The 24,613-nt window shown below is 50.4% G+C and overlaps 7 protein-coding genes across 9 annotated transcripts; 3 read left to right on the top strand and 4 right to left on the bottom strand.

The window, feature by feature from the left end:
- The first annotated feature begins 886 nt into the window (after positions 1-886).
- Positions 887-4,813, top strand: FOIG_00390 (plasma membrane ATPase). The gene is made up of 7 exons (XM_031196507.1): positions 887-1,487; positions 1,864-1,972; positions 2,075-2,481; positions 2,534-3,675; positions 3,804-3,822; positions 3,876-4,531; positions 4,586-4,813. Exons 1-7 carry the CDS (start codon positions 1,096-1,098, stop codon positions 4,630-4,632), a joined length of 2,772 nt encoding a protein of 923 aa, XP_031072274.1. The 5' UTR covers positions 887-1,095; the 3' UTR covers positions 4,633-4,813.
- Positions 4,814-5,023: 210 nt separating this feature from the next.
- On the top strand, positions 5,024-6,805 carry FOIG_00389 (uncharacterized protein; the record flags this gene model as incomplete). Its single annotated transcript, XM_031196506.1, has 5 exons — positions 5,024-5,165; positions 5,220-5,627; positions 5,687-5,741; positions 5,790-6,013; positions 6,066-6,805. The coding sequence occupies exons 1-5, from the start codon at positions 5,135-5,137 to the stop codon at positions 6,803-6,805; spliced, it is 1,458 nt and encodes a 485-aa protein (XP_031072273.1). The 5' UTR covers positions 5,024-5,134.
- A 1,457-nt stretch (positions 6,806-8,262) lies between these two features.
- Positions 8,263-9,527, bottom strand: FOIG_00388 (uncharacterized protein; the record flags this gene model as incomplete). The annotated part of the gene is made up of 2 exons (XM_031196505.1): positions 8,263-8,861; positions 8,921-9,527. The coding sequence occupies 2 exons, from the start codon at positions 9,525-9,527 to the stop codon at positions 8,263-8,265; spliced, it is 1,206 nt and encodes a 401-aa protein (XP_031072272.1).
- Positions 9,528-11,500: 1,973 nt separating this feature from the next.
- Positions 11,501-13,276, top strand: FOIG_00387 (uncharacterized protein; the record flags this gene model as incomplete). The annotated part of the gene is made up of 2 exons (XM_031196504.1): positions 11,501-12,083; positions 12,150-13,276. 2 exons carry the CDS (start codon positions 11,501-11,503, stop codon positions 13,274-13,276), a joined length of 1,710 nt encoding a protein of 569 aa, XP_031072271.1.
- Positions 13,277-13,429: 153 nt separating this feature from the next.
- On the bottom strand, positions 13,430-16,596 carry FOIG_00386 (uncharacterized protein). The gene is made up of 3 exons (XM_031196503.1): positions 15,704-16,596; positions 15,294-15,500; positions 13,430-15,240 (listed from the first exon to the last, which is right to left on the bottom strand). Exons 1-3 carry the CDS (start codon positions 15,924-15,926, stop codon positions 13,886-13,888), a joined length of 1,785 nt encoding a protein of 594 aa, XP_031072270.1. The 5' UTR covers positions 15,927-16,596; the 3' UTR covers positions 13,430-13,885.
- Positions 16,597-16,978: 382 nt separating this feature from the next.
- Positions 16,979-20,951, bottom strand: FOIG_00385 (uncharacterized protein). The gene is made up of 2 exons (XM_031196502.1): positions 17,637-20,951; positions 16,979-17,586 (listed from the first exon to the last, which is right to left on the bottom strand). The coding sequence occupies exons 1-2, from the start codon at positions 20,799-20,801 to the stop codon at positions 17,266-17,268; spliced, it is 3,486 nt and encodes a 1,161-aa protein (XP_031072269.1). The 5' UTR covers positions 20,802-20,951; the 3' UTR covers positions 16,979-17,265.
- Positions 20,952-21,116: 165 nt separating this feature from the next.
- Positions 21,117-24,364, bottom strand: FOIG_00384 (uncharacterized protein). Of its 3 annotated transcripts, XM_031196499.1 has the most exons (5): positions 23,409-24,364; positions 23,318-23,333; positions 23,106-23,231; positions 22,488-23,057; positions 21,117-22,405 (listed from the first exon to the last, which is right to left on the bottom strand). In XM_031196499.1, the coding sequence occupies exons 1-5, from the start codon at positions 23,441-23,443 to the stop codon at positions 21,323-21,325; spliced, it is 1,830 nt and encodes a 609-aa protein (XP_031072266.1). In that variant the 5' UTR covers positions 23,444-24,364; the 3' UTR covers positions 21,117-21,322. The 3 variants fall into 3 exon arrangements, with proteins under 3 accessions (XP_031072266.1, XP_031072267.1, XP_031072268.1); XM_031196500.1 differs by having other exon boundaries at positions 23,318-23,955; XM_031196501.1 differs by having other exon boundaries at positions 23,106-23,955.
- Between the last annotated feature and the right edge of the window lie 249 nt (positions 24,365-24,613).

Below are 24,613 nucleotides of genomic sequence, written 5' to 3'. Positions count from 1 at the left end.
GTGATTATGTCTCTACGTAGCGACTAAGATGTCGTTCGCTAATCCCGACTCGTGCGGGCTTTAATCGGCAACGGAAGCAAAAAGAAGGGAAAAAGCTGAGCGAATATGGAAGAATGGCAATGGCGATGGGCTAGAGTCTGATTATGGTCTGCATAATGGCGGCAGAAGTAGAGCAATTGATGAGTGTAATGAATGAGTGAATGGCCAATCCAATTGAAATGGATGGATTGGACTGGGTCGGCAGGGCCGTGAGAGGTCGGATCAATTCGTACAGTAGAGGAAAGAGAGGCTCCTTGTTGCTAGCTCGTACCTCGAGGACCTTCCGGTCGTACCTGGAGACGGCATGGAGCTCATAACCTGGGGCATATTGGGATTCGCGAGAGACCATGCCAGGAACCTGCGCGAGACTCGTGGGAAGTGACTGATGGGCTCCATCCTAATCCACCCGTCCCGGCTTGGGAAGAGGAATAGACCCATAAAATTCTTTTGTGCTGTGGAGCCCTGCGTCGCCGCAGGACCCGTTTGATGAGACCCCGGTCATCTGTGTTCTTCTTTTCTGTCTTGTCTACTTGTGATGGGGGGGCCACAGAAAGTCAGTGAGCAGCGAGTAAGAGGGCGACGTGCATCAAGTGAGAGACAATCAGTCTTGGAGAAATATGCAGGCATTGAGGTGTGGGACCCACTTCAAGACCGGGTCTCCATCATTTTGATCAGGGCCGAAAGTCTGTTGGCAGGGGCCATGCAACGCATGCACGAGCGTGGGCCGGCAAGCTCGCCGGGAAAGAACCTAGCCCAAGCTTTCTCACGCATCTCACTTTGCAATTCAAAAAGAAGCTCTCGCCCGACCAAAAGTTTCTCTTCTTTCCTTTCCTCTTCACCCACGAATGCTTCATTCATAAGCGACCCTAACTTCGTGCGGTGCTTTGACACTTTCTTCCCTTTTTCCTCTCCACTCTATCTTGTTCCTCTGTTTCTCTCACACAACAACAGAAGCGGCATCAACCTAAGCTATTATTTCCCAATATCTGCTGCCCACCTACAGCCGCACTCTACACACCCTAAGAATCGACATTCTCTTTTCCATCATCTCCAACGATGGCTGAAGAGAAGGCGGCCGGCGCTCCTGCGCTGGACACCAACATCGAGACTGGCGGCTTCGATGAGAAGCGAGGACAAGCTCCTCCCCCCACCCACGCCCCCAAGGCTCCCGTCGCCGAAGATGAGGAGCCCGACGAGGACATGGACGCCCTGATCGAGGATCTCGAGTCCGAGGATGGTCACGCCTTCGACGAAGAAGAAGAGACTCAGCCTGGAGGTGGCCGTGTTGTTCCCGAAGATCAGCTCCAAACCGACTCCCGAGTCGGTCTTACCGAAGCCGAAGTCATCAACAGACGACGCAAATGGGGCCTCAACCAGATGAAAGAAGAGAGAGAGAACATGATCCTCAAGTTCCTCATGTTTTTCGTCGGTCCCATCCAATTCGTAATGTAGGTCTTCTCTTTTACGCTTCCTTCCCTTTACTTTGTATAGCGCCTCGCTATGATGGCTTTATCGCCCTCATCGAGTTTGCTTTCTCTTTTCATGTATTCAATTGCATCCCTCTCGCTTTTCTGCACATTCTGTATCCGCTTTGGCCAGGATATGACGCTCGGATGACTTTCTACGCTGTTCCAGCTAGAATTTGCTTCTTGGTGAAGCCGGTCGCGATACCAGAGATGGTGTTATGTGGACCGGTTTTTAAGCGTGATGTGCCATGGATCCACATTTCCTAATTAGGAAATTTCCACTCACATACAAAAAATACCATCTCTCGGCTGTTTCTCAAACAAATCTGCTCAGAATTCGACGACTAACACCTTCTAGGGAAGCTGCTGCTGTTCTTGCTGCTGGTCTTGAGGATTGGATTGACTTTGGAGTCATTTGCGCGCTTCTCCTGCTCAACGCTTGTGTCGGATTCATACAAGAGTTTCAGGTTTGTTCAACCTCCCCGGCGTTTTTAGAGACCCCTAGGCACCTCTAGACCACCCCGAAGGCCCTTTTCACGTCTCTTAGGCCAACAACTGACGACAATTAGGCGGGATCCATCGTAGAAGAGCTGAAGAAGACTCTTGCTCTCAAGGCTGTCGTCCTCCGTGATGGTACTCTCAAGGAAGTTGAGGCCCCCGAGGTCGTTCCCGGTGATATTCTCCAGGTTGAAGAGGGAACCATCATCCCTGCTGACGGTCGATTCGTTACCGAGGGCTGCTTCGTTCAGGTCGATCAGTCTGCCATCACTGGCGAGTCTCTTGCTGTCGACAAGCACGCTGGCGACAACTGCTATGCTTCCTCCGCTGTCAAGCGAGGTGAGGCTTTCGTTATCGTTACTGCTACTGGTGACAACACCTTCGTCGGCCGAGCTGCTGCCCTTGTCTCCCAATCCGCTGGAGGCACTGGTCACTTCACAGAGGTTCTCAACGGCATTGGTACCATCCTTCTCGTATTGTTTGTCAACCCCAACACTCCAACTGTCTGGAAACTGGGCTAACATCTCTAGGGTCGTCGCTACGCTCCTTGTAGTTTGGGTGTCTTCATTCTATCGGTCTAATGGTATTGTGGATATCCTACGCTTCACCCTCGCAATCACCATCGTTGGTGTGCCTGTCGGTCTTCCCGCTGTCGTCACAACCACTATGGCCGTCGGAGCTGCATACCTCGCCAAGAAGCAGGCCATTGTCCAGAAGCTTTCCGCCATTGAGTCTCTGGCTGGCGTCGAGATTCTCTGCTCTGACAAGACTGGTACTCTGACCAAGAACAAGCTCTCTCTCGCTGAGCCTTTCTGTGTCGCTGGCGTTGAGCCTGATGACCTGATGCTTACTGCTTGTTTGGCCGCCTCCCGCAAGAAGAAGGGTATTGACGCCATTGACAAGGCTTTCCTTAAGGCTCTCAAGTACTATCCCCGTGCCAAGAGCGTTCTGTCCAAGTACAAGGTTCTCGACTTCCACCCTTTTGATCCCGTCTCCAAGAAGGTGCAGGCTGTTGTCGAGTCTCCTCAGGGCGAGCGTATCATCTGTGTCAAGGGAGCCCCTCTCTTCGTTCTCAAGACTGTCGAAGAGGACCATCCTATCCCTGAGGAAGTGGATGCAGCCTACAAGAACTGTGTGGCCGAATTCGCTACCCGTGGTTTCCGATCTCTTGGTGTTGCCCGCAAGCGAGGTGAGGGTGCTTGGGAAATCCTCGGAATCATGCCTTGCTCTGACCCTCCCCGTCACGATACTGCCCGCACTATTAACGAGGCCAAGCGCCTTGGTCTCTCCATCAAGATGCTTACTGGTGATGCCGTCGGTATTGCTCGTGAGACTTCTCGTCAGCTCGGTCTCGGTACCAACGTTTACAACGCTGAGCGTCTTGGTCTCGGTGGTGGTGGTGACATGCCTGGTTCTGAGGTTTACGATTTCGTTGAGGCTGCCGATGGTTTCGCCGAGGTTTTCCCCCAGCACAAGTACAACGTCGTCGAAATTCTTCAGCAGCGTGGTTACCTTGTTGCCATGACTGGTGATGGTGTCAACGATGCTCCCTCTCTGAAGAAGGCTGATACCGGTATTGCTGTTGAGGGTGCTTCCGACGCTGCCCGCTCCGCTTCCGACATTGTTTTCCTTGCTCCTGGTCTTGGTGCTATCATTGATGCTTTGAAGACTTGTAAGTTACCATTCTGTTGTCCTGTGTCGTGGTTTGTGGTTGGTTTGTCTTGCCTTTTTCGCGATGACCTCCACCATGACACAAAGACCACCCCTTCATCATAAGAACTATGCTAACAAACCCCGAAGCGCGCCAGATTTTTCATCGGTGATTATTGCCTTCTCCATTGTGTCCTGGAACCTCTACTGACCGTCTTTTAGTATGTATGCCTACGTCGTCTACCGTATCGCTCTGTCTCTTCACATGGAGATCTTCCTTGGTCTCTGGATCGCCATCCTCAACAGGAGCTTGAATATCGAGCTTGTCGTTTTCATTGCTATCTTCGCTGATATTGCTACTCTTGCCATTGCTTACGACAACGCTCCCTTCTCCCAGACACCCGTCAAGTGGAACCTCCCCAAGCTCTGGGGTATGTCCGTCCTTCTCGGTGTTGTCCTTGCTGTTGGTACCTGGATTGCTCTCACTACCATGTACGCCAACTCTGAGGATGGTGGTATCGTCCAGAACTTTGGTAAGATCGACGAGGTTCTCTTCCTTGAGATTTCTCTCACTGAGAACTGGCTCATCTTCATCACCCGTGCCAACGGCCCCTTCTGGTCCTCTATCCCCTCTTGGCAGCTGTCTGGTGCCATTTTGATCGTCGATATCCTTGCCACTCTCTTCTGTATCTTCGGTTGGTTCGTCGGTGGCCAGACCAGCATCGTCGCTGTCGTCCGTATCTGGATTTTCTCCTTCGGTGTCTTCTGTGTCATGGGTGGTCTCTACTACTTCATGCAGGGCAGCACTGGATTTGACAACCTGATGCACGGCAAGTCCCCCAAGCAGAACCAGAAGCAGCGATCCCTCGAGGATTTCGGTAAGTTTAAGCATTGCCCAGACGTTGACCTTCAGTTCACTAACTCTATGTCAGTTGTCTCTCTTCAGCGCGTCTCGACTCAGCACGAGAAGTCTCAGTAAAATAGATGGTATATACCCGGACCACCATCGACCGGACTTTTCACTTTCGCTCTGTCCAAATTTGAACTGTATTGCTCGCACCCGAGTATTAAGACTCCTGGAGTGGTTGAGGAAACTTTCATACCCCTAGAGAACGTCTACTAGACACCTAATAATACAAGTAAAATAAATAATTCGTCCTCTGATACATGTGTGATCCTTAATTTGTATCTGTGCATATCTGCTTTCGCTCTCTCTGTGCTCACCTGATGCTTGGCTATCAACTCCTGGCCTGCAGCATGGCCTTTCATTTGGGTCAGTACAGACCCACCATCCTTGATTGGCCTTTGCTTCAGCCTCGCCTAAGCACCATCCACTCAGTGTGACATCAGTTTGCAACCTGAAGCCCCCTCCGTATCTTAACTGCTCACATTTGCCGCTTCACAAATTCTGATAACTTCATTACTCCGCGTTCCTTGTCAAAAACCAGTTGTGGAAGCTGTCAAGTGTCATAAGGACGATCATGAATCGCGAAATCCCTGGCTATTACTACGGTACAAAATTCTGGCAGACAACTGAAGTTCGTGTACTTACTTACATTTTGGCAGATAATGAGAAAAAGAAGTATTTCAAGATCGAAAAAACGCATACGGCGCCCTCGTCGGCTGCTTGGTCGTCGGACGCCGTGAAAAGGCGCAAAGTCGAGCATGAGGCACAAAAACTTGCTGAACGCCAAGCGCATCAAGTAAAGAAACACATAAAGCGCCATTTCGTTGCCAGAGATACAGTCTCCTCCGCACTCCTTACGAGGGAGATCGGTCTTCCCTATGTCGCCGAGAGCGGCCGTGGTAGAGTAGAGGATGAAGACCTTGGTGCTGCAGGGTGGGCAAGAGGCTTAGTAGCCAAAGGCAACATCCCTTTTGCACCAAGCTTTGCAAGGGAGCGACATGCAAATATGCCGTGCTTTTATGTTTCTGGGGAAGATGAGAAGACTGGTCTTGGGGCTTCTTATGCCAGTAAGTCCTGGGGCTGCAACAGTGCATGACTTACACATGATGTCTGACTTGTCTTTCAGCTTTGGATGAGGAGACTTTGGTGGGAAGCTATATACCTACAGATGAGAATGACGAGTTGGTCTTCGAGGCCGGATGGTGCTTTAATCTACTGACATAGTACAGAATCCGCTTCTCAAGAGAAGCACCCAGCTCTTCCGGCAGAACCCTTTCATTCCGTACAGAAGCGGTACGGTGTCCACAGATGTCCTCAATCAAGTACCACCAGCCTTCACATACGATACTCTTGACTTCGCGCGAACCTGACAATACCTGCGGAATATACTTCTTTTCTCCACGACTGTCAAATCATAGGGACCCCAATTGCCCGCAATGGCTGCTTGGCGAATGTACCTATTCTTCTGCTTGACCATGTATTGAACCCTGCTGACTTGCAAACAGCAATTCTCTACCAGAGAGTCGCTGTCCCTCATGAGGGACGTGGCGAATGGATGGTTCACAATAGCACGCCCGCCCCCCCATCTTCGGACCTTATTTGTGTTGCTAGCTCCAACAGAGGCCTCCTCAAAATGCACTCTGAGGGGAGCGTCTCAGTGGTTGCCCCAAGAACCGCCCAGAACGGTATACAGCTCCCACAAGAAGCATTTGCACAAGATTTCCAGGAGGGAAACCATAACGTCGTGTTTACTGGCGGGAGGCAGCCCAGGCTTTGGATAACAGATCTTCGCGCCCCTGAACCGCAATGGTCGTTTGCGAACCATGCAAGCTCCATCTCCCATATCAAGAGTGTAAACCCACATCAGGTGCTGGCATCAGGATTAAAGAGCTCAATGGCTCTCTACGACGTGCGCTATCTTTCAAGTGACCCGCTTGGAACAAAGCCAATGCTGCATTTTAACGGGCATCGCAATGAGGCTCACTTTCACATTGGTTGGGATGTCAGTCCGGAACTGAAAGTCGTGGCTGCAGCACAAGATAACGGTACTGTAAAGCTTTTTTCACTCCGATCAGGTCGCAAACTGCGATGTCCGGCTGTCGAACTTATCCACACCGATACACCTGTCAAGGCGCTGATGTTCCAGAGGATGCCTAGAGAGAGGATGCCAAGTCTTTTTGTTGGGGAAGGGCCTTTACTAAGGAAGTTTTCCTTCGGAACATTGAAATGGGATGATGAAGCTTGAAACTCGCCCCCGGATAAGATACTTTGTAGAAATTGCATGACAAAGGCGCAGGTGAGGTTTTGGTTTTGAGGAAACGAAAGTCTTGGTGGAATATCTCATGAAATCTAAACTCTATAATAACTTGACCATAAAGGAAAAAAGGCATAAGAAAATTGATGTGAACGCAATGAAAAGACAGCTTATGCCCAACTCTCTTCCAATCTCTCAAAGAGATTGGAGAAACCCCCTTCCATGATCAAGAGATATCCTGAAATGAGCCTTTCAATCTCAACTCTCGCTGTCCTCGTCTTCCTCTGTACCCTCGTCATCCTCAACATCGGCTTCGTCCTCAGTCTTGCCCCGCGATGCTTGGGTCGTCTCCAGCTGCCATCGCATTCACGATCTAGATCGTCCCCCATCTGTGCACATCCTTTGCATGGTTCTCTTGAGGTAGATGGAGGGTGGAAACAGACAATCTCATGGCCTTCATCATCCCTGGCGGCCTTGCAGTTGGTGCACTTACCAGGGCAACGATCCTGATGGCCTCTAATCATGCTTTTGATGTATTCTCTCCCACAAAAACGACAGGGAACCATGCATGCTAGTTTCTCTTCAACTTTGCAGATGGTGTTCTTTGCTATGCAGTCTTCACAACGCCGGTTTCTTTTCCCACGCTGGCAGGGTTTGTGGTCTGTGACGCGCTATCGGGTGTGAGTAGTCGTTGCAAGGCCCCTTTCCGAGGCGATTGCACTCTTCGCAAATCTTGGAGAACCTAGACCGAACGCAGGGAATCCGTGCCTTCTTGCATACTCCGCATTGGCCCTGGCAGTATGGCCTGCGAGTTCTCATGTCGTGCACTGGAGCCTTAGATTTCTTGCAAGTCCCTCTCTTGTCGTGCGAAAAGCTGCCACAATCTTGATCTTGGGCGTGGCAATTCTTGCATTTGTGGTTTCCTGCAAAGTTTCCTCGCGTGCAAGGCACCTTTTTTGCAATGCAGTTCTGGCATCGACCACGACACTCGCGGACGTGAGAATAGATGTTTCCCACAAACTGCAGGCACATGTAACACTGCTCTGGCCCCTTTGGCAATGCTTCCTCTTTGTGCGAAGGCTTTCTGCATTTTTGTTTCGTAGGACAGGTGACGCAAGTCTTGTTTCCCACCGGGCGCACGCAAGGAACATGAAGCTGGACGCATGCGCGGCAGCGCCCAACACACGACGGTTCGTGCTCGGCGAGTCTGTGTATGAAAGCTAAGCATCTGCCGCAAGTACCTGAATCCAAATCATTGAGGCCGAAGGGGTCCCCTTCCTGTGGTTGTTGCGCACCTTCGAAAGACGATGCGCCTCTGAGCCTCTCCCAGTTTGGTCCCAGCAGAGCCTTGCGCCTAAACTCAGCATTTTCACCAGACTCATACAACTGGCTGCAGGCTTCAGGAGCATGTTGACCTTTGCGGTCACTGGGAGCGAGCCCTTCTGCCACTATAGAGACCGAGGCCCAGTCAATCGCAGCGGTTGCCAGACAATAACTGGCTTCCTCACAGCTGTAGTACACACCATCGTTTGCAGTTGTGCCACCTGGATTGAAGCGGCAAAGAGAACCGCTAGTTTCAATTCGTCAGGCTGAGTCAATGGAAAAATCAGGTCGGCTTCGGTAAACGCGGGCACGAGGGGTGTGGTTCTGGTCTTCACAGGCGCCTTACCATAGGCACCCGGAACGCTGTCTTCTGGTGAAGAGAACTCGACAGTTTCGGATTGTCCCCCAGAACCCAGGTCAGATTCCTGCTCGCCATCGCTGTAAAGGTCGTCCTTATCGTCATGACTGCCGTCGGTGTCCGACACTTCACTGTAATTGATTCTTCTCCGCTTAAGGCGGCTGCTCCGACGAAGAGAGGGCGGCGAACGAGAACGAGAACGAGCACGGGAACGAGGCTGCAGCTGGGACCCTTCACCCTCATCGTCTGCAAACTGATACTCCATCATAGACTCAGAGCAGTCCACAATGCCAAGAGCATCACCGCAAAGCTGGCTTCTGGACTCCTTACCCGCAAACTCCCAGAAACAGTCGCTGCGAACGCCTTCTATGTGGGGAAACATCAAGAGGAATTGAGCATAATGATGGGTCGGTGCCGAAGTGAACGAATTGCCTGAGATAAGAAAGCAAGGTGAGTCAGAGGTCCTGCTGATGCAAGAACCATCTGAATCCCCTTGGGCTCAAAGTAGGGAATCCGGAGACGCATGATATCGAAAACACGATCAATGAGGTGTACCAGCCATGCTGGCACGTCTCTTATCAGGTTGGAGGGTCCAATGATCGTCAAGCTCCGGCCATGAGAATGGGCCCCATATCTCACGAGGAAATTGATGTTGTCGTCGAACGGTGACACGATGAATGTTTCCCGTCTTTTCCCAGGTGCTGGATCTTGGAAGTGCTCTGTGACGGCTTCCAATATCTCCATCTTGGCAGCATCACTCTCTGCTTCGAAATATGACCTAACAAGGTATCTTGGTACAATCGATTCATGGGAAGGGTCTTGAAAGACACCTTCAGCTACTGCGCAGAACGCATCTGTAGTGAGGTTGTTACCAGGCATGATGGAGACGAGATCATTCCTAGTTGATTCGGAAGTAGTGTACTCCGGGTAGAGAGGTACTGCCTCTTCGATGTCTGCCAACGATTCCGAGGGCGGATTCCCGGCCATGGGTACGTCCTCGTCCTTGTCAACAGAACCCGCGAATGGAGGCATTGTCAAGGTACAGGTAAGATAATGGAGGGAGGGATGGTGAAATGCAAAGGTAAATACGATGTTGATCCGAAAAGGAAGTAAGAAGAGCAAGTGAAAACAAATGGAATAAAACAATAGGAGTAAGAAAGGATATGGATATCACAGAAGTCCTAGGAAAGACGTTACTGTCCAGCAGTGTCCGTCAGTATAGGTAAAAGTCGGTAATAAGTTGGATTTACAGTCTTGAAGGTAACATAGGGATTCATGTCTTATGAACAAATTTGAGGGCATTGAAGTGCCTGATCGCTCACAGTCTTCTCATTCCCTTACCAGGGGCTACGTAACTAGCAGATCAACCCAAACAACTAATTACGAGAGTGTCAAAGAAAGTCACCAAACAAAAGGGTATGTGAATAGAGCCAGTGGCAATACTTTATTTAGATCGTAAGCTTTGCAACAATATCAAAGCGCGGTAGAGGCACTTCGTCAGTCGCATAGCCCTGAGACTGAAGCTTTGGCGATGTATTTACGAAGGGAACTAGGTGAGGCGCCAGGGATTAGGAACCATTCCTCCATCATTTGTTTCGCTGGAACGTCAGTCACTGGATTTTCTTCTTTCGTTCAAGCCCGATGTGTCAACTCCCCTGTCTGTTGGCAACGCCACAACCATCAAAATAGCCCCTGATAGAGAATGACTGCTCACAATATGGCACCCAATATGGCTTGGTAATGGGGAAAGCGGGTACCTTCAGCCCATTCTCATATATAGCGATGTATCTGAGAGAAATGCTAAGACAAAGGTGAGAGAAGACGTGACATTTGGCAAGCTGATAGTTGACCCGTGTTCAAATTCCACTCCAACAAGGACGAATCTTTACGAATATCAGGTTCTCAGGACTGTAAAGTCCTATTCGTCGTGAGATACTTCCATTGACCAGATAATCAATTTCAGCCTCAAGCGTCGTGAGAATAGATGGCTTGTTGAAATGACACATGGATTGACCACATGACCCTGTATGAAGACCTTGTCGTCTAAGATTTCTCTGTATTGATCAGACAAGCCAAGCTCACTAGTTTGCAATTTGTAGGGTTCAAGATGACCATTCAGCTACATCCAACAGCTCGCCTGTTGATAGTCAAACCTCGCAAAACGCCAATATTGGTCATACTTTCTATATTAACATCACCGTAAGATAACTGAAGCCTGAATGACACGGAAGCTCGCCTTAGCTCTGACTCACCGCTCAGTCCTGTTTGTAATTCCTTTGTTGTAGCCCTGTTGTAACTTGGTAGGCCTTATAGATAACCTGACCTGTCACTCTCTAATGCTGTGCCTTCCGAATTAAAGGCACAGTGAATCAGAGTTGCAGTTACATGCCTTACCTAGAATGTCACAAAGGATTTCGCTCCTAAGGACAGAAGGAACAAAATTTGTATTGCCAGCTGCTGCCAACTGTTTACTCGTTGGCTTTAAAGTATCCTTCCTATAAATTCTCATCCTGTACTTTTCTCTTTTTCCCAAGCCATATTGCTTCCATCAATTCCCATCACTTATTTGCACTCACCTCTGCACAGAAAGACGACTTCCATATCTCATCCCCTCTCTTGTGTATAACGCCATATATTGTGCTGTTAAAGAAACACTCTTGTGTTGCTCTAGCTGTACAACCTCTGGCCTTACTCATCTCTTCATCTAATCCCTTACTACCATCGACTACCCACTTCCCTATTTTGACCAGGCTTTCTCAGCCAGTAACTACATCAGGATGCCTACCACGAAGAAGGTAGGACTCTGAATACTGGTGTAAGAACCCGATTCTGATGAAGACAAGGCTATGAATCAATCAAAAGAGAACGAGTACGAGTGCCACGTGTGCGGCGACAGGCTTTCGACATCGGCATCTTTGGACCGGCACATCTTAAACCTGCACAGCGATGATAAAGAGTGGTTTAAGTGCCCTGATTGTGGTAAAGTCTTTGCCAGGCGTTACGACATGAACGATCACCAGAAGCGTAAACATGGCCCCGATCCCACCAAGTTCGAGTGTCAATACTGCTCCAAGAAATTTGAGCTCCGTCAGGGCAGGGACTCGCATGAGGAGGGCCACACTAAGTTCCAATGCCCTCGGAACTTATGTTACAAAACGTTCGATACTGCAGAAGGGGCAATCGCCCATGCAGAAGATCCTGATCATCGTGCAGACCAAGTTCTGTACAAATGCCCTCTCTCCACTTGCCGTTTAACGGTTGTTGGCAAGGTTCTTAAAAGAACTGATCTGGTAAAGCACTGGAAAATACACCAGAAACAGGGTCATGTTTCTCAAGATAAAGAACTGGAGTATATAACAGCCGAGCAGCCACGGTTCAACGGGAACGTTCCGCTGTTTGTAGCTATACTAAAGCACAACAAGTCACTGAAAGCCTCGCCTCATGAGGCCGACAACCTCGTGGAAGAGCCTCTTGAAGAGCATTATGAAGACCGCGAAGAAGAGGGCAGCCGTGACCTGGAGGAGGAAGAAGATGATGCAGTCCTTGACCGAGACGTCGACATCCTTCGACAGAATGAAGAATGGTGGGGTATGTAATGCGATACAATTTCACCTTTCCCTCTAAGAATGGAAGAGCTGACAAGAAACATATTAGAAACCCACAAGGACAGGCCTGTCTGCCTAAATGCCCGAGGGTACGAATGTGCTGGGCCAGGCTTGGAATCCAAAGCCTTCATTCTCGAACGATGCCAGGACCGAGCAATCATCGACATGAACACGGCTATACTCACCAATAGTCGGGGCCGAAAGGTTCCTACGTTATCGCTGGACAGCAGATGCGTGAAATGTCACGCAGAGATGAGGATGAGGCAGCTCACAACGAGGTTTGATTCGCCTCGGAAGCTTTCTTTCGACCTCGGAAAACTTGGAGATGACTTCGCAACTGCTGCATCAAAGCGTTGGAGTTGTCCCCCGCAGTATGCACAGTATGAAACAGAAGTCAGGAAACCAGTCAGGGACATGCGGCTCAATGGGCAACATACTGGCCCACGAAAGTTCGTGATCCTCGATAACGAATTCAATACCACGACTCGCGAGCTATATGAAACGGCCATCATTGATCGGATTACGGGAGAGGTCTTGATCAACACCGTTATAAGACACACCGATGCCACTAAAGCCCCACCGCTTCCTCCAGGTGCCGTCGGGCAGAAGATGGAATACATAGCGGATCGACACAGGAGAAAGTTTTACCCTCCCAATGGCGAATTGACGCAGATGGATGTTGACCAGGTTGCTGAAGCTCTTCACAGATCTGGCATTACACCAGAGACCATTTTTATCTGTTGGCACAACAACAAATTCGATCTTACCATCCTCAGAGAGTTCCTGGAAAAGGGTGGCTACACAGGCATCGTACCTGGAGATGATAAATGTTTTCCCTTGATTCCAATCTTTAAAAAAAATGTCCCAAAAAGTCTCGTCATGAGGCTCGAAGTGCTGTTCCAAGTCCTTTATCCAGCACATAGCCTGATTGGACACAACCACAGAGCCCTTCCTGACTGCCAGCAGACACGGTTGGTCTGCGAGTGTTTGGACGAGATGTTCGAGAAGTCGGACAACCGATCTGACAGATGGAAAGCGCAGACCCTCAGACGCTTCTACAAAAAAGCTATGATTCAGCAGTCTATTGCTGACTGGCTTCAGCCAGACAAGAAGCGCAATGCTGATAGTCTTGATGCCAAGGTGTCTGTTGAGAACAAACGTCCGAGAAGGCAGTAACCCATGAGTACAATGCCATCAAAGACGTCGGAAAATCAGTCGTTGGGTTGGCGGGGGATGGAAAAAGAAAAGAAAACAAAAAAGGTCAAGAGGGTAGAGAGGGTAGAGAGAGGGTAGAGGGTCGGGAATCTGAGGATAAGTCATGAGATTAGACTAGAATTTAGGGTCATTATAATGAGGTTGTATAAATTTAGACTAGACCTAGGCCAGCTTTTGAAAAGATTGGATTGCCCCGGGGGAACTTCATCCTAAAGTCTTCAAACAGCAACGGGGTTTTCGTTGGCTACCATCCAAGTCACTCGCTGCTTTACTTACCTAAACCTAGTGATTATACCCTTAACCCGCGTGCGAACATGCATGGATACGTATTTTGGTGGCTCTGAAAACAAAGAACTCCGATAAGTGCGGTAAATACCGTGTACCCTGGCCTGGCAACAACCATGGTCCAGAAATCCCGTCACAATATGACATCCCCTTTTCCCTTGGACAAAGACAACCCGAAGTCAACCCTCCAAGACTTGGAGGAACGAACACACAAGACGCCGATCGCGAGATAAACATTGTTGTACAGAGTAGTTACTTCAAAACAGTACTTTTCTAGCACCTGTGTCATCGGCTACTGGACGAAGTTGGTCGTGGCGAAGTAGATAGGCTGAGGTTGAATGTTCCAACTAGCTTAGGAAAGGCCTTGGCAAAAGCATCACCCAACTTCCAATTATCCAGGTTCCGTAGATGGCGCTCAAAGACGGGATTGATCATGAGCTCATCACTGTCTGGGTCCTGAAGTAACGTGTCGGTCTCCTCGTATGGCCAAGACAACGATAGAGTTGTGGTAAACGGGACAAAGAAATTATCAAAGGGGTGAAGAAGCGGGTTGTGATCGCGAACAAGATAATCTCGCATCTTAGGGAAGGGGATGTGGTCAAGCCAGGCAGCATGTGGAATGGTGAGCTGAGAAGGGCATGGCGCCATCCATTTTGGGAGCCGATCATAGTTCTCCTGAGTAGGTTCTATTTGCCAGCGCATGACAAGAAACATGATGTAAAGCACGGCTACACGCTCAGGGAGAGTCGAAATGTCAGGAAAGGTGGCGAGGATATCGGTGAAGACTTTGGAGAGAGGGTGACTGTAAGCGCTGTTGGCAGGGTTGAGAAGTGATGAGACAGAAGGATAACGAGGACCAACAACATCCTGAGCAGGCAGCCCATCCGCAGCACGTTGGCGACGTTCGCTGAGGAAATCGAGTAGTAAAGAGTCAAGAGGACAGGTCGGTGGGCAATTCTTGATGGGGGTTGCAGGATCGGTAGTGCTGGGTTCACTGCGAGGAACAGGTCCACCAGCTGTACTCATGGCAGGGCTATAGCCGGGACTGTGCGAGCTTTCGGGTGTATGGGCAGCCGACAGTGTATGGTGGGATGGGGGTTGATGCTGGCCTTGCTGTTGCTCCTGTGACGGCTGGCCTGGCTTTCCTTGAGAGCCCCAGCTTGCCGACCGACTATGCAACGCACGCTCTTGATTGACGCCTGTCCAGTCGTGCTTCATAGGTATATGGCGGAACTGTGGCGTGTCTTGGGCGCCGTTGACACCATTCTGTATCCGGTTCACCCGCTGAGATGGTTCGAGTAGGAATTCTAGTCCAAGACGTTCAGGGCCCATATCGAGTCCATGTTGGAGATTTCTGCGCTGTTGAGTCAATTGGCTGGCAGCCTGAGCTTCAGCAGTGCTTGGTGGGCCAGGAGGTGGATGGGGTGAGTGGTGATGTTGAGGAGGCGCATGGTGCCCCTGGTGATGCCAGTGACCCTGACTTGGTGGAGGGTCATGACTTGGAGGAGACGCAACACTGCCGGGTGTCGAAGCAGCGTTTGCATTGTTATGGTGATTATTGTGGACGGCCAGAGTAACAGAGTGCTGTACTGGGGGCGCATACGTCTGAGCTGGTGATACGTATGCTTGTTCAATGCCAGCTATACACTGTGTTAGTCCTGAATATTGGGAGAAGGAAAATGAGATGGTTTACCTTGACCAATAATGGGCTGGAGCATGGCAACTATGCCAGCTAAACGACGCTTGATGTCGGCATTCTCTTGCTCAACAGCTTCTTTGGCACGAAGAACGCTCTGTAGTTCTTGGTAGGGTTGCTGGTTGGTGAGTTCCTGGATCTGGCGCTGAAGATCCTCGATCTGATTCTTGGTCCGCTCACGAATGGCCCGCTGAGCCTCACGGTCTAGAATGGTGTTAGTAATGTTGCATATATCTTATCGCACACGATGAGACCAATGAGGTAAGTCTCGAGATAGGAAGAGATAGACATGAGAAGATCAACAGAAACAAAGACGATCATTATTCGTCAGCAGCCTGAGTGACTGGACGGTGATAGGGTGGTTGATATGCCATGTCACCAGAAAGGAAAGAAAAAACTGCACTCACCATTCGCTCTCTTCTTAGCAAGTTGCTCAGGTGTCAAATTGGCGACACCTCGACTTCCAGGACCAGCCTTCTTCCTCCTCTTTGCGCCATCATCACCACCAGCGGGTGAGCTTGGGTTGACCGCGTCGGCGTCGCGTTTGAGGGAAGCCGAATCATCGTCCGGGCCAGGGCCGAAGCCAGCGGGACTCTGAACGGTGCCTGGGGTATCGGGACCGGAGGCCATCGGAGCGGAAGCGGGAGGAAGCCCCCGTCTCGGAGTGGGTTTGTCCCCGGCAGTTGAAGCGGAACAAGACCGAGGCGAGAGGGAAAAAGGCTGACTGAGGCGGAATGGAGGTTTGTGTCTGAGAGTGTGGGGGTAGACGAACGAGGATGAGTCGTTGTGTATCCACTCGCTCGACGAGCCAACCTTACCTCAACGAGGTTCCTTGCCTTTCAGTCAAGAGGAAAACCTCTTCCGACCTGGCAAGAAGGGTCCTGCCTCGTCTCGCGTCTGATCGCTCCTGTCTGCTTCACTCGCTCGCTCGACTCAACGAGTCAGGACGAAGCAATGCAATGCAGTGTACGACACGACACGACCCAGCAAGGGGAGTTTTAGGGGAAATAGCCCGGTAATGAAGATGAAGATATCCAATCCCTTCTCACCTGTGGGGTCACTTCCCCTACTCGATACTTCTCTGCAGCGAGAGAAAAAAAAGGGAAAGGGCGAGACCAGGCCAGGGGCTAGATCGAGTCGTCGGCTGCACAGCACAAGCACAAGCACGAGCAAAGCGAATCAATCGATTAACGACCGACCGGGTCTGTGGAAACAATTGTAACTGGAAAGAGACAGGCACAGCTTCTGAGGGGGGACTGTTGACTCATAAAGCCCGCCAGCTCCAGGTTGAGAACGAGTCATGGACCCTCACAAAATTGGGCTTGAGGGGTGAACCATGGACGCACAGACCACGGGCCACCGTCGAATCAGGTGACTCGGTAATTTAGCGAAAACTCCCCCAACAAGATAGGATCTGGGGATAATAAGACCGAGTGTGACCGTGAGAATAAGCGCACTGACACGCATACATTTCCATAGGAGATGTTCATTGTTTTTATCATGATGAAGGTGCATTTATTCTAAGACTTCCAAGAAACTACTATATTATCGGTGTTGGTGGTAATTCATGTCACCTTAACAGTTCCGTGACAATTTCGACCTCGTCTCAGTTGACTACCCTGTGATACTGAGTTTCAACTATATAGTTCTCAAGAAATAGTTGCGAGACTTAGACTCATTGTCTAGAGAGCTTGTTATTTCACACCGTCAATCTATAGGGCATTCATCCCAAAAAAAACATGCATCAATACTGTGATGGTACAATTACTATAAAGCCACCAACGAAACGAGATTATCCTCTCTCCAAGTCTCTTACATCAATGTCTTCCTATCCCACAAAATCTCTACCATCCCTTGCCCTGTCCTTTTGTGTGTCTCGTCTTCAAGCTCATCAGGCACCCTGCTATAGCCATACACCCAATTGCCTATATTCAACAAACCCAATCCGTGGCATTCCCAAGTCCAACGTCTACTCTGCCGATGCTCTTGCAAGAGCCTCGTGTAGATGAGGTGGGAATCTGTATCGCAACTGACTGGTGTACGTCGTCAAATCCAGCGTCATCTGCTTCAGCTGATCCACCATCAATCGTCGTGTGCCTTCATTGCCGCTGAACTGGCCGCTTGTGAGCTGCTCTCGCTGGCGAACGCAGCAAATAATGGTCCACATCAATAGGTTGGGCACATTGATAGAAACGGGCTGTGAGAGTCCAGAAAACTTCGAGGCATATGCTCGAATGGTGCTGCCATCGCCTGCTGCATCCAGAGGGAGGATTTCGAGGCTTCGGATTCTCTGTTCTTTTGGTCAGCACAATTCAGTATTCGAGAGATCTGTAAACTCACGTCGAGGCACTGAGCCCACTGTCCGGATTCCACTAATCCCTTGATGCCGCTCATTTCGAGTAGCACCCGGCAAGCGACCTTGTTCTGGTCCTGAATCCTCCTATAGAACATGGCGTCTCGCTCGTACATGCTCATCATGGTCTTGGCCAACTCGACAGGATCATCAATTGCTGCTAAGCTGAGACTGCTGCCGGCGTCGGCCTCTTGTCCACCAGCCCGGGGCTTGACAGGCATGAGACGCATAGGGTCTTCGCCAATCTCGAGAGACACAGCCTCGCTTAATGCGCGACTGACAATGGCAACGACGGTATCATATTCACCAGCCAGATGGTATAGCAACACGGAATCTGTGGTACGACCGTTCTCATCCGCAAAACTGGCGGCCTGAAGCGTGACAGTGTTGACAAAGTCGTCCTCAGCATCAAGTCCAATGAGAGGACCGCGCTCCTCGATGATACCACGGATTCGTCGACCATCTGGTCGGATATCACCAATCAGCTTGCTGAACTCGCGTGTCTCGAGAACCAACTCGCGGAGAGCCTCGTGGCAGAGGCTGCCGTGTCGCTGGCCAGCTTCACCGCCAAGATCCTGGTTCAGGCAGATGAGGGTCAGGTAGTCCACAGCAGACACGACATCAGCGGCTCTAAAGTCACGAGTGTAGTAACCAATCATGCGGCCAAAGTTGATCTGAGGTAGGTTCTTGGTGCTGTAGCTTCGCAAGTCGTTGGATGGTGACATGGCGTCGCTTGGTCGGAGCAGACCGTAGAACTCGAGTGCGAGTCCAAAATGCACAGCATCGACGTATGAGAAGGGATACAGGTAGGCAATGGCATCCTCAAACATACCCGAGAGAATCTGCAGGTAGAAGAACATGCCAAAGCTGCCGTTGCTGTCCTCTGAGCTGGCCTTGGGGAAGTGCTTCAGACCGATTTCTCGGATGCTAGACTGCAACTCAGCCAAGCCATATGACTCGCCAGCCATCTCGATCGTCTTATCGCCTTCTCTCGCCAAGTTGAACTGAAGCCAGATCCAATCATTGATATCTGTGTTAAGTCCGTCCAGGTTGCGGTTACCGAGCTCGATACGTCCGATAACCTTATAACAGGCCATGCGGAAAGGGTCAATTGAGTTTTCAGGGGCGTTGCGCGAGCGCTGAATGTACTCGTTTGTGCAACGATCTAGAAGCTTCCTGTTGGTGATACGACGATCCTCACTGGCAGCGTAGTTGTTCAAGTACGTTGCAAAGGTTCTATCAATGCCTCGGAACTGATTGGTGTTGTCGTTAACATACTTAGCCGCCTCACTCACATGTCCTGAGCGGAGCAGATAAAACACAATAGCCCAGACATATTCACCCTGAACCTGCTGAAGCTCAGTATTGTCGGGAACCAGATCCTTTCGTGCAGACCGTAGTCGGATGTACGCCTTGACCTTGCTGACAATATCGGGGAGACCTCCAAGCTTCGCCTCGTGAGGATGCTTAGCAATAAGTGACTCAACTTCGCGCAAAAACTGCTTCTCAAGGAAGACATTTGCGCCGCTGAGGATACGCTTTCGCATCTCGACAGCCTTGGCTGAGTTGGGGTTGTCGTTGAGATACATATCTGCAAATTCGCGCTCCCTGGCCGTGGCATTGTTAAGTGTCGTCTCGGCATCAGGGTTCTCGCCTACAATCTCCATGACTGCAAGGTAAGCCTCAACAAGATGCGGCGCATGGGGTTCGTGTGACTTTTTCTCAACAGCCGCGAGCTCAGAGAGAATGGGATAAGGTCGCTTAAGAAGACGAGCTGTGTTGAGGTTGCGAATCTTCTCTGACAGACGCCCTTGCCTCTCGCGAAGCACTCTATCGTCAGAGGGAACACGACCATCCAGGCCACCAGACTCAGAAGAGCGATCGACATCTGAGAAATCAGTGGCATGCGCTCCAATTCGGCTTGGTGTTCCGATAACAGATTTCTGAAGTGTCGACCGACCAAGAACACTGGCCCTGCCGGTCTTTGCTGCAGGGGCCTGGCTCTTGCGCCTAGATCGACCGAAAGCGCTCTGAGATTCACGACCAGAGGTAGCAACATCCTCACGAGGCGAGATTCCAAAGTGCTGGTAAATGCGCTTTCGTTGCGCCTCCCATTCCATTGTAACATTGTCTTCGAGGAAGTTATCAAAGTCGCGAACCGATCTATCGATCCCGTCGGCAATCATGCTAAGAGTCGTCTTGGTCTGGAGGTTCGAGAGGTATGTTTCGACATCGAGTTCGCTAGGGGCGTATCCATGGGTAGTTCGCTCAGTGCGGCCAGCCTGGACATCAAGTAGGCCAAGATCTTTAGCAGCAACACCAGGATCAACACCAGAGGCTGCAAGAAGATAGTGAGCCTTTCCACCAAGAGGTTTGTCGCTAGGCTTTGATTGGAGCTTCTTCAATCGATGTCGCAAATCGCCCAAGCCAAGCTCGAGACTCGGTAGGTCCTCCATGTTGGCTTTACCATCAGCTTTCTGGCTTTTGGCAAAGAGACTGTCGAAATAGGCACCCGCTGGCTGTGATTGCGATTGTCCATTGGGGGCCTGGCTGGCAAAAAGACTTCCTCCCAGGGTGCTTCCGCCAAGGGTGCTTGCACCAAGCATCGAAGGCGCGTTCTGCTGGGGTTGCGGCTGCTGCTGCTGCGGTTGACCGAACAATGAGGGTTTTGCAGCTGCCGCGGGCTGTGCTAGGGAAGAACCAAACAGCGATGGCTTCTGTTGTTGCTGCTGAGCGCCAAACAGACCGCCTGTAGTTCCACTCTGCTGAGTCTGCGCAGGTTGTTGTCCAAACAGTCCAGTGCCAGTTCCGGCGCCCGTGGTTGTGCTGGCCGGCTGTGTCGTTGACTGACCGAAGAGACTACCGCCTGTGTTACCGGTCTGCTGCTGTTGTTGCGGCTGTCCGAAGAGGCTAGTACCCGTGGTAGCTGGTTTGTTTGCGCCCAGTCCTCCAAACAAGCCTCCTCCCGTTGTTCCGCTCTGTTGTTGCTGTTGACTCTGGGCATTTTGACCAAACAGGCCACCACCTGTTGCTCCGCTCTGCTGATTCTGTGCTGTAGACTGTCCAAACAGCCCGCCTGTCGTGCCACCCGTGTTGCCTCCTCCAAACAATGAACTGCCACCAGTGTTGGTGGACTGTCCGAAGAGTGACATGACGCTTCGTTATCGATAAATACCGTCGGAAAAAAAGCGATCGTGTTTCCTCGGGCTGTATGAAGTGCTGGTGACAGACGAAATGTCTAAATACGTGGTTGAGAAAATATGAAAAAGCCTGGTCAACAAACAGAGAAAGGCGGCGCGTTTGGATCTAGAAATTTAGGAGTGGGCCAAGGCTGGGATGAGATCCTTGGAGGTGAAGCTTTGTCCAATCAGAGAAAGTGTTTGATCCTAGGCAACGCTAGGCAAACTGCAGAGTCAATGCTTAGAACTCCAGCTTTCAGCCAGTAAATGTCAAGCTGGAAATGGATGTTTGTGATACACCAACATAAAGCATTGTAATTAACAAAGAAAGAAATCAATTATTCTATTTTCATTCACCCTTTTCAGGGATACGCCTTCGTATCTACGTACGTATGATCATTAAATTACTGGCCTTTATACCAAATTCCGACGCCAATTGCCCAAATCCAGCGCTCTTCAACTTCATATCGTCATCCAATACACAAGCTCAACTCCTAAGCACCATTAGGAGCACCATTGACACGTGCCTTCTTGGAAGCCACCTTGTCAATCTTGCTGCGGTATTCTTGCTGTGTCTTGCACATGTCCAGGAAGATTTCATACTTGGCATCAAGAAGAGCCTTCTCATCCTCGTTGGTGCTGGGATCGACCAGTCGACCTCGCTTGCTCATGCGATCCATGATGCTCCAGAGAGACTCAGGCTCACTGCCCTCCTTGGCATGGCTTGCTGCCTTGGCGCCGAGCATGGCAGCACCGTGAACGACAGCAGCATTGACGTAACGTGGGATGAGGACAGGCATGCCGCAGGCGGTTGCTAGAAGGTTCATGAGAACGGGGTTCTGGCACTGGGAGCCTGACATGAAGATGGAGGAGATCTCGTGGCCGGCATTGTTCATCTGCTCGATGATTTGGCGGGTCTGCAATGCGATGAATTCCATGGTGGCATAGTACCAAAGGGCCATGTTGTCGGTGCTCTTGTCGCTGTCCAGTCCAATCATGCTGCCTTTCATGTTGGGATCAGCGATTGGTGAGCGATTACCCCAAAGGTCACCGTAGAAGAAGTGGTGACGGCCAAGGTATGAAATCGAGGGAGCATTATGCTTCTCAACCATTAACTCAAGGTGAGCGTTGAGGAAGTCATAGATGTGCTTGTCTTCAGCCTTGGCAAGGGCGCACGTCTCATTGTAAGCGGGATGGATATCGAGCATATGTCGCAGAAGCTCTCCAGTCGCGGACTGACCACCTTCAGCCATCCAAAACTCGGGCAGGAGGACATCGCGGTAAGGACCCCAGACACCAGGTACAAAGACAGGTTCCTTGGACAGAGCCAAGTGGCATGTGGAAGTTCCTGCAACAGCAGCCAAGCGAGTGAAGGCTTGGGCAAGGTCATTGTGGGGTACAGCAGCGTTGAGCTCGTCGTCTCCAAGATCGACCTTAGCGCCCACAGTTCCGATCCAACCTGCATATGCGTCAATGACACCGCTGCCCACAGGGATGCCCATGGGAAGACCGAGTTGGTTCGCGGCTAGTCGACTCAGAGTGCCTACAGGCTCGCCAGCGCTGACATAGGTTCCGTTCTGCGAATTTGATGGTTAGCTTCTGGTGTATGAAAAGAATGGAGCAGATAAAGCAAGGGGAGAAAATATGAAAAAGGCTCACCACCCCGTTGACACCACCCATCTGCTTGAAGTCGTCCTTGGTAAGATCGTCAAGACCAATCTCATGGTAGAAGTCTTCTTGCCAACCCTTGACGCTACCATCGACACCCACTGGGACGAAGCCCTGCTTGCAGACAACGCTGCAGTAGCTACGGGTCTCGTTGCCAGTAGCCAAGTGGGTGAGAGCATCAGCAAGATCATAGAACTTGGCACGTGCGAACAGCTCAGGCGGCATGTGGTTCTTGAGCCAGAGCACCTTTGGCATCTCCATCTCAATGCTCATTTTTCCACCAACATATTTGAGAAGCTTGTGCTTAGTGTTGTTGATCTTCTCGGTCTCTTCGACAGGTCTGTGATCGAGCCACAGGATGACGTTGCGGTCATTGCCATCATTTGTGAAGTCTGGGCCGGTGACGGGGAGCGGCTCGTCGGTGTCGTGGGTGAAGACGGCAAGAGAGCAGGTAGCATCAAAGCCAATGCCCTTGATGCTCGAGGGGTTGACTGTGGACTCGCTGACGACGCGGCGGACACATTCGCAGATGCATTGCCAGATGTCTGTGGTGGATTGTTCCTAGAGGAGTCAGATTATGATGGGTATGGGATTGCGAGTGCAGCTTACGTAGTAGCCAGTCTCAGGCTGCCATAGCTTGATGTTCTCAGAGGCCAGAGCCTTGATATCACCAGTTTCGTCAATGATACAAGCACGAGCAGAGCCAGTACCGACATCGACACCGATGTAGTGATCCTACACAAAACAAGTCAGTCATGACACAATGTTAACCTTTACAACCGCCACCAACGGTTGAAGGGTGTATCTCGATGGACGCATACCAAAACTTGAGGAGGTCTATCCATTGCGACGAAGGTGAATTAGCAACTTTGCCTGGAATGTGAGAGAACGGCGAGATGAAGAGGAACCTACTCCATGACTTTGATGGGCTTATGGTTGCTATACATAGTTTTATTTCAGGATCAGAGTGAGACAACGTTTATTTTGTCCGATGAATAAGCTACAAGGCTTGGGCCGGGTAAAGCAAGATTCCCAAATGGGGAAGACGATGAGTGAGCGAGAGAGGGGAAGAAAGATTCGAAGAGGTGTGAGGCAGAAGCACAAGGCCGAGAAAGGAGGCGTCGTCTGAGGCGGAGGTGTCACCCCGCGAAAAGCAATAAAAGCCTGGAACTTTGAGTAGCTGAGGGTGTGTAGCCAGTTATGGATCGGATCACTCAGTCTTAGCTCGAGATGGACTGTAATGCTTCGTAACTCAATTCATAAACATGAATAAACAGATGACGTTGGTCTCTGAGGACAAGAGAAGAGACCTCACTCATATATATCTATGATCTAAACAATTGAATCGACCATCAGACGATGTGGAGCCTCCTCCCAAAAATAAGCTCGTGGAACACTTTTTATTATGGACTCTCTTCCTCTCGGCATCTCGCGATTCACCACCACCAAAAAAAAAAAAAGAGAGAGGCCAGTCATGATGGGGAGAGAGCTCCATTGTTTGCCCATGATGGATGGGAGCTTTGACATGTTCTGAGCCCGGGGAACCCCCACCAAAACCCACTATTTTCAGGGCGGGGATGCTCGGGATGCATGAGCCTAGAGTGAGGAGGACGTGGGAGGCAAAGCCGGAGGGTGTGCTCTGGGAATTCAGGTGTGTCTATTGAGATACCAAGAGCTCTAGAAGCTGAGAATCGCTGCAGGTTCTCCCAAAGATGGAGAAGCTCTGCAGCCCAGAGTTGTGCTGAATGTCAATGCTACTATTCAGTGGCGTCCTCAACAGCATCACTCTCAGAGATTCTCTACTCTTTTTCTTCTCTTGAACCGTTCAAAATGTTGCTGCCTGAGCTTAGGTGGGGTTCCCAAGCCACCCAGAACGGTCCATCAGTCCATCTCCAGGCTAGTGATAGATTTCATGATCTGCCATTGCCATTATGAGAACTCATGATGAACAGCAACAGCATCAAATAAAAGGTGTGTAGATAGAGTACGCCTTGGCAAGAGAAACAAAAAGCAAAGAAGACTATTCCTTGCTTCGTTGATAGCCAATCATGAGACCCGATGTCCAAGAATCCATTGACTTGCGAATTGCATATCACAAACATCGGTATTCACCATAT

The sequence above is a fragment of the Fusarium odoratissimum genome (genome assembly GCF_000260195.1).
Source record: "Fusarium odoratissimum NRRL 54006 unplaced genomic scaffold supercont1.1, whole genome shotgun sequence".
Taxonomy (NCBI): domain Eukaryota; kingdom Fungi; phylum Ascomycota; class Sordariomycetes; order Hypocreales; family Nectriaceae; genus Fusarium; species Fusarium odoratissimum.
The sequence above is the reverse complement of the archived record's forward strand: the minus strand, read 5'-3'. Positions and strand labels throughout refer to the sequence as shown.

What these genes read in the sequence shown, in the direction of transcription:
- FOIG_00390 (XM_031196507.1), top strand. Translation starts at nt 1,096, where the DNA reads ATGGCTGAAGAGAAGGCGGCCGGCGCTCCTGCGCTGGACACCAACATC. An exon ending in GGTCCCATCCAATTCGTAAT is followed by an intron (nt 1,488 to 1,863) that starts GTAGGTCTTCTC and finishes AACACCTTCTAG; the next exon opens with GGAAGCTGCTGCTGTTCTTG. An exon ending in GGTACCATCCTTCTCGTATT is followed by an intron (nt 2,482 to 2,533) that starts GTTTGTCAACCC and finishes TAACATCTCTAG; the next exon opens with GGTCGTCGCTACGCTCCTTG.
- FOIG_00386 (XM_031196503.1), bottom strand. Translation starts at nt 15,926, where the DNA reads ATGGCCTCCGGTCCCGATACCCCAGGCACCGTTCAGAGTCCCGCTGGC. An exon ending in TGCTAAGAAGAGAGCGAATG is followed by an intron (nt 15,501 to 15,703) that starts GTGAGTGCAGTT and finishes ACACCATTCTAG; the next exon opens with ACCGTGAGGCTCAGCGGGCC. An exon ending in CCAGCCCATTATTGGTCAAG is followed by an intron (nt 15,241 to 15,293) that starts GTAAACCATCTC and finishes CACAGTGTATAG; the next exon opens with CTGGCATTGAACAAGCATAC.
- FOIG_00385 (XM_031196502.1), bottom strand. Translation starts at nt 20,801, where the DNA reads ATGTCACTCTTCGGACAGTCCACCAACACTGGTGGCAGTTCATTGTTT. An exon ending in AGTGGGCTCAGTGCCTCGAC is followed by an intron (nt 17,587 to 17,636) that starts GTGAGTTTACAG and finishes CCAAAAGAACAG; the next exon opens with AGAATCCGAAGCCTCGAAAT.
- FOIG_00384 (XM_031196499.1), bottom strand. Translation starts at nt 23,443, where the DNA reads ATGTATAGCAACCATAAGCCCATCAAAGTCATGGA. An exon ending in AGCCTGAGACTGGCTACTAC is followed by an intron (nt 23,058 to 23,105) that starts GTAAGCTGCACT and finishes TGACTCCTCTAG; the next exon opens with GAACAATCCACCACAGACAT. An exon ending in TGGGTGGTGTCAACGGGGTG is followed by an intron (nt 22,406 to 22,487) that starts GTGAGCCTTTTT and finishes TCAAATTCGCAG; the next exon opens with AACGGAACCTATGTCAGCGC.